The sequence below is a fragment of the Phalaenopsis equestris genome, unplaced genomic scaffold (genome assembly GCF_001263595.1).
Source record: "Phalaenopsis equestris unplaced genomic scaffold, ASM126359v1 Scaffold000826, whole genome shotgun sequence".
NCBI classification, from domain to species: Eukaryota; Viridiplantae; Streptophyta; class Magnoliopsida; order Asparagales; family Orchidaceae; genus Phalaenopsis; species Phalaenopsis equestris.
Window position 1 is genome coordinate 31,337 of NW_018165266.1, and position 8,014 is coordinate 39,350.

At 34.1% G+C, this 8,014-nt stretch overlaps 1 protein-coding gene across 1 annotated transcript in view; it reads left to right on the top strand.

Annotated features, from left to right (window-relative positions):
- The window catches only part of LOC110031474 (stromal processing peptidase, chloroplastic), a 200,039-nt gene that overhangs the window by 24,829 nt on the left and 167,196 nt on the right, over positions 1-8,014 (top strand). The window contains exon 5 of the mRNA XM_020734683.1: positions 6,410-6,457. Coding sequence (XP_020590342.1) covers positions 6,410-6,457 — 48 coding nt within the window. The remainder of the gene's footprint in view (positions 1-6,409; positions 6,458-8,014) is intronic.

Below are 8,014 nucleotides of genomic sequence, written 5' to 3' on the forward strand. Positions count from 1 at the left end.
GATCCAAGAAGGCAACAATAAGATTTATTTCTCACTATTGTCAACATTTCCAATCAGTGCTGAAATTTTAAGGCCACTTAAGCTTTTATCAACTTATTTGACGCATTGTCAACTGTTGGAATTTGTACAATTATGACAATCTCATTAGCTACGGCTGTAAATGAGTCGAGCTTGAGCGAGCTCAGACTTGACTCGTGTTAGGCTTGTTTGAAATTGGCTAGTGTTTGAAATTGTTGGTAAGTAGCGGCTTAGTATTCGACTCGATTTACATATTCTTGTTTGTGTTCGGCTCGTGTTTGACTCGAAATTGACTCGTTTATATTAATTATAAAAAATAGATGTAGGGGGTTGAATTCAAACCTGCAAAATTTCTATACAATAAAAAAATATAGAATCATATGACCATACAAATTATGATGATTTAAATTTAAATATAAATATATTTAATGTATTATTATATATTTAATATATATAATTTTCTTATTTCGAGTTAAAACAAGTTGAACACGATCGAACAAAGATTTGTTCGTGTTCGGCTCTTTTATACTTCGAGCTTAAAAAATTTACTCGTGTTCGGCGCACTTGCTTAATGAACAATTAAACATGAGCCACTTAACGGGCTGAACTTGAACTATTCGTGAACAACGAATTTTTTTTTCACAGCACTACCATTAGCCACAACTTCCTTGATGTGAGAACTTCAGATCTATATTTTTTGCACTTTCATGATACATAAGATGATGTATAAGATTCTTATAGAGAAATACTACGCTTTGATTTTGATTATCACAATATCGACACTTTGGAATCATTGGCTCAAATATTTCAAAATCTACCCTTTTGGCTGTAAACAATTTCTTTTGTAGCTTTAAACGCAATCTTTAGTTGTAGACATTGTCACAACTTATTGTAAGTTTTCATTCCAACTATGCTTTAAAACACATTAAAACACTTTAAATACATAACCTGTATGAGATATTCAAGTATCACAACATTTTGCAGAATCTGAATCTGTGTATTTGGTACTAATTTACAAAATTAGATTCTTCATACCTCAATCTCAAGTTTAAGTACCCTAAAACCAATTTTGCAGCTTACTAATGATATCTCCTCGGAATATCCATGAACCTACTTCTAATATTGAGTGAATAAACTAATTTAGCCTGCAGCAAATAATAGCATACTTGATACTGCCATCAACATTTTGGTAGGAAATATTCTTCATGCATGACCTTTTAACATCTCTTGGTTTTTAACATCTCATGTTGCTTGATCCTTTTTTAACATTAAATGTTGTGCTGAACAAATTTAGAAGCTGACATCTCATGCCGGTCACAACCTTTTTACCTTTCTTCTCTTTTTACACTTCTGATGATCTCCATTTCAAATTTTTTTTTTCAGGTTCAAGGTCCTTAATCTTGAACTCCACCTTGAGAAAAGCTTTCAACCTCTTGTTTTCTTCTAAATTAGTACTCTTATGTATATCATCAATATAAAGCAAACGGCAGATAGAGCTGCTGACCTCCATAGATTTTAAATTCACACAAAAAACCATAGAAGCTATAACAGAAGTCAATATCAAACATATGCTCATCATTTTTTTCATTCTGTAATCTTGTAGCTTGTTTCAACCTTATCCTTGGTTCCTACTTCAACGGATCCATTAGATTGATTTTTGTAGATAGTGCTTTCCAATATTTCATGCAAAGATGCAATTTTAACAACCATATGTCAAGGTGCATTTCAAACTATACAGCCATCTCAAGAAAAACCCATATTGACGTATGCCTTGCAGCTAGAGAGAAAATTTCAACATATTCTACTTCCTTTTTTTGTGGAAACCATCTTAACAGAAGCTTAGCTTTGAATCGTAGCTCATTTACTGAAGGAATCCTTCTTGAAAAATCTTTTGCAATTGAAAATCCTTTTATTTCTCTGACAACTTCCAATTGTTATTCTTCTTTAGGGACGTCATTTTTCATTCACGGGCTGCTGTCATTATATTTTTATGCACTTTTAATAACTTCTTTATAGGAATTGGTTCATAACCTTATAAAATATATAGTCACAAATGGGATAACAATTGAATCTACTTGCTCATAACTTTGTAGTGCTTGAACCATACGCCTAGAAATGCCACTTGCTATAGTAGATATTCTTTGAATATCTTTTGGGTTTCTTTTCTAGGCTCTTCAAGGCTAGTGACAAATATGAGCAATTCTCTTTCTTACTCTCTTTCGAGTGCATAAAGAAGTTTGGTTAAACTTATTTTAATTCCTTAAATCATAATATGAACCCATCAAAAATTATTTATCTAGCTATTTGCATCTCCCTATAATTTACTTTTGCTTCATACTTTATAGTTCAAAGCGAACATTCTAATCTTTTTTCCATAGCTTTCTCGAGTCATTATGGGTCACAACATATTTTAACTTATCATTTGGCTAGAATGAAAAATAAATGAAGCTTTGAAGATTACTCATCACATTAAAGATTGAAAATCAATTTTAAAAGCATTCTACAAATGTTACACAACTAACATAATTATTGCAAGAGAAAGGTGAAAAACTACTCACTAAGCATAGAGAAAACACCACAAAACATCATTAACACAAAACAAATCCACTAGGTAATTGTGTTTTACAAAAGTACAATACAAGAAATGCACAATACTTAGCTTCTTCCTCTTTACAATGCTCTGAAAATGCTTTCCTAGGATCTCCTAGACCCGTGCTGCTGTGCTGAATAATCTTCTTTCAATAAACCTCTCAAATCTCACCAAAATCTCTAAGTAAAAGCTCTAATTTTCTTATACAACAAACCCTACTATTCTCGTCTTCTTCTCCATGAAAATCCTCTTCTAAATCCCCTTAAAGAACTCTTGTTAACTTCCAAATAACTCCCCATGGCATGGGGAGAAACTGCTGAAAACTGCCCAGCAATTGCTAGCGCCTAGGCAACAACCTCTTTGTCTGCTCGGTTATGCACTGGCGCCTAGACGCTCAAGTAAGTAGCATCAAGGCGCCTGCTTCGCTCCAATTCTTCTCCACTTCGATCCACTTTTACTGCCTGTTGTATCTGCTAGAAAAAAACATGAAAATACACTTTTTTAAGTGCAATTTCGTTCATAAAAATGTGCAAAATATAAATTAAAATAACCTTGTTTTTCTACGCATCACCTAGTATGACCCTAAGCTATATTATGAACTACCTTTAGCCTATTGTAATCTCTTGGTATTCCATTCCACCTTTCTTTTAGGGTCTTGAACTCAATAGATGATGAACGACTTCTATTTATTAATAAGGTTCTGTTGGTAAACCCACATTATTCAACATTCATCTTACCCTTTAAGGAGTGGTCTTGTTGTGGCTATCGGTTAGGCCATTTTATTAAGGTGCCAATCTCTTAGTGAAATAATATACTATTTGTTCCTTGCAATACTTAATGAATAGATCCAAGTAAAACTGAAGGCCATTTCCAATTTGCAGTTTCCATTCTTTGAATTTTATATAAGCTTTATCTTCAGCTTCAAGTAACGAGGGAACAATTTTTTGGATAATCTTTAATAAATACTTGACTGTAGCATGCCCCATCATGCTACTCCTTTTCTGTACAATTGAGAGAGGTCTGAATGCACATATCCTAAAATCTCATTAGATTTATATTTTGAAGGAAAAACATTAATATCTTGTTTTTTTTGCTATATTCAAATTTGCGGGCTTCCTAAATCCAAAGAATTACTATTCTTCAAGCCTTCATAGGATGTCATAACTTGTTTTCTTCAATAATATTACAAGACATGCTCATACATCCTCCAAGCACTGATTTTCTTTGAAGTTTATGCATCCCATTCATATGAATACCTTTCATTATGATCAAAAACTCATTACACACCTTAGGCTTCCATCTTCACAATTAAAACTATATCCACAACAATCTAATTCACTGAGAAAAATCAAATTTCTTTTATGGTCAGGAACTTAAGTCATATTTTTTAGTGCTCTTTCAATGCCATCATGGAGTTGAAGTCACATAGATTCTTTTCTCTCAACTTTGTAAGCCTTGCTATTTCCAAGATACACTATGCCACCTATTTAATTTCAAGGTTCAAACCAACTCTTATTTGGGTACATCTGTCAAGATCATCCAGAATTTGGTTCTACTCCTTGCTTGGATTAGAATCTAAGATTGATAGGACCTGCCACGGTCATAGCCTACATTATTGCAGCATCTCCATCATGGAATCTTTCTTGATTCTAGCTCTTCTCTGGCCGTTGCTTCTTGAAATGACCTTTTTGATGAAAAAAGTTTTTTTTTTTGTTTGCCTCTGAGCTGGATCTTGATTGGTTCTTGAACCTTGGCTCCTATTTTCTTGATCTTCCTCACATAATTCGCTATTCAATTGCGCTATCTTTCTAAGATTCAATATTTATTTAAATTTCATGCAGATTTTACCTATAACATAGCCAAAGAATCATTTTCATAGAACATAGGGTTAACAAAATGTTTAAACGTACTTGGCATTGAACTGAGGAGAATAATTATTTGATATATATCAGCTATTCGCGCACATTCTTTCCAAATGAAGAACTTTAGGTTTAAAATTGTCTACAAGCTTATACAATTATTTTAGTCATGCATTTGCAATATATACATTTTCTTGAGATATAAACAACTGATCAAAGTATTCGTAAGAAATAAGAATTTTAACCCTTTTTATGTGTCGGTAACAGTTCTTTTATCCACAGCTTTTCGAAGAACTTCATTTCCAAGACTTGGTATGAAACTATTCTAGGATTCCTAGAAGGTGTGATAAAGCACAAAATATGTTGGCAATGTTGTCGGATTGATAACGTGCGTGGGGAAGATGGATGGTGGCTGAAAAATGGCGTGAACGATGACGGAACAACGAATAAAAAGCAGGAAAAGGGTGGTTTTCTGCCGTGAACGGCAGATTGTAGCGGCATATGCTTGTTCGGCTGAAACCATTTAATAGACGGTGTCTGGGAGGGAAGAGGAGGTGAGACCTGCTGCTGGGAGGCAGGGCGGAGGTGTTCGGTGGCTGTCCTTGCTGAAAACAGTGGTTGAATGCAAATCGAGGAGGGGAATCCACCACCTGTTTCTAGACAAGTTATATGCAAACCATTTGCGAAAGGAATAAGATATAAGCCTCAGGAGAACAAAATTCAGAAACAATGCAAAAAAAATTGCATCCGAAAACCTACTAAAATATATTAAAAGTCTCCTAATAGAAAAAATATTTAATTGAAATGTAAGAAAAAAAATGGAAGGCTTAGAAAGGAAGGAAAGGAAAGAAGAAATTTGCTAAAATTGAAATAAAAAATAATAATAAAAAAGAAAACGGCTGCTGATTCTCTCATGATCGTGGGATCCAATGGCACAATAACCATGGAAACGGGACTGCGGGAGCCGATATATGCTCCTGCATCATAGTAGAATTGTGCTATGATTTTTGTTCAATAACTCTCCACGCAATCTTTCATCTACTTTCTGGATTATCTCCAATAGGGCAGCACGAGCCTTGGTGCATAAAAAGTGTCTTTATTTTCGGCCTCCAAAGGTTGAAATCATTAAGACCGGTGAACTTTTCCCTTAAAATTGTGATCATTGACATCTTGAATCTTTAGCCTCTATTCTTGATCTTCTTGATCTATCTAAGACACCACTTAAAGCAAAACAACTTCTAAGATGTCCTCGGAAGAGACACAGAGTCAACTAGACTCACCTTCTCGCTTCTTTTTATTATGCTTTCTTCTTTTTCTTTCTTTGTCATTCAAGGAAGTACTACAGCATAGGTTCTCTAATGGTTCTGCCTGAGAGCAGCTGCACCGTTTTTCTTGAATGCACCTTGAAATGATGGTATGTGAATGCACCTTGAAATGATGGTATTAGTAGGCTCTGACAAGTTCACCATGATCTTGTTGAGCTGGTATTGATCCAAGTAAGTTGATGTTGGTTTGGGCAATTTAATTATCTTTTATCGGTTTGAATTTTCTTTGTTGTCTTTAGCCATTTCGACTTCACTTGAATCAACTATTTAGGATATTTGAATGTACAAATGTGTCTATGCTCCCCTCTTCAAGTACTTCATGTCATTCTGGTTTTGTGGTTCATGCAATATGGTAAACCTTAAGGTCATGCCAAAGCATTAGGATTACTTAGATTTGTGTATTCAACTTATTCATACCTTATTGAGGAAAAAAAAAAAATTTTGGTGGGAGGGGGATTTCGCCTTTTTCTTAATTAGGCTATAATGAAGCTTTACAAGTACTGTACTCATGTTTTCCTATTCTAGTTACCTTATATGTATTTTTTAACTGACTTTTTGTGCTGTATCAGGGTTACCTTTCTATGTATTTTTTTTACTGACTTTTCATGTTATATCAGGACTCGAATGGGGATTTGCTTCCATTTGTGTTGGATGCTTTAAATGAGGTAACCTTTTTTCATCTAATTTTTTTCTACTATTTTCTGGAATAAGGCATTTATCTTTGTTGGAATAACCGAGCTTTATTACAATCAATTAGAATCATTTGGAAGAGCTCTTCAGGAACAAATAACATATGGATGGGTCTTTGAGTTTCTCTTGATTATTTCAATCACTTAGTTCAGTTAAGTTGAATTCCAGCTATAGCCTAATATGAACAAAATAACGATCCATTTTGAACCCTAAGTCAGACTATAGCAGTGCTAGGGTATTGGGGCATGTTAAGGATGATACAAGTCATCTCTTGGTGCTTGCTGATTGATAGTGTAGTAGTGACAATTTTGTAGATTTTGCGCTTATAGCATGTTATCTTATTTTGTTTTTAGAAAAAGTATGTATAGGTACTGTTGAAATCTTCCATATTGATATGAATTTACTGTGATATAGCACAAGTTGCACTTGTAGGAAAGATTGAACTAGTCGTAGGAGTCGTAAAATAAGCAGATAGTTGCTAACCAACAAAGTGCGTAAGACGAGACCAATTGAAGATGCTATTTTAATATTTGTGTTTTTTTGTCTTATAATCTTTTATTAAAATTGTGATTGTAATTTTTGATTTTTTTGGAACATTTTTTAATTTTGAAAATTTGAATTTTAAATTTTTGAAATATAGGGTGGAGTAACTTTTAAATTTAAATGAGAGATGGTATCGAGATTTGAAACACTAAATAACTTTCTCTCCCTCTATATAATGTCGGACACGAAAGAGAGAGGAAGTTAGAACACTTTTGTAACTTCCCCAACTTCCTTTGAAGCTTGTGGACCAAGCCCATCTCCCTCTCTTAAAAAATTTGATGATGAAATGAAGAAGAATTTGATGCAAACTTTTGGATTTTAAGTCTTGTGAGGGAAACTTGGTGGTCAAACTCTTGAAGGAGAAATTGGGTGGTTTCTTCTTGGTTTACTATATTGGTGAGTGGTAGATTTGCTCTGCTTTCTAAATTATGTTGGTGATTTCTGTAGAATTTTTCTTCTATTCATTTTGTATTCATTTATCTATAACCCCAAATCCAATAGCAGTTTAAATTACTTTTTAAAATCATTGAAGGCTTTATGGCCAAGACTAGCCCAAACTAATCCTAGTATTATGTCAGTCCTCATGTAGCTGACGTAACCTTTATAACTTTTAAAAACCCTAGTTGGTATTATTCTTGTGATCATCCATTATCATTACACTAATTCCCAAATTAATCCAGTGATAGGGCTGCTATAGCTAGGATGATGGCTGGACTGTGAGGAACCGCAGGAAGAAGAGGAACGATGACTGTTTGGGGTCGGCTGCAGCAAAGGAAGGCGGTCGGGAGCGACATGGGGAGGATGTAGAAGGGGATATAGAAGATAATCAACACATGGAGATCAAGATACAACAGAAGCACAACTTGGAGTTTTAGATATGATCCTGGAAGGAAAGAAAAAACACCGACGGCTGCCCTGATACAATACACATATAAAACTAAACCTAAAACCTCATAAATATATATATATATATTATATATATATATATA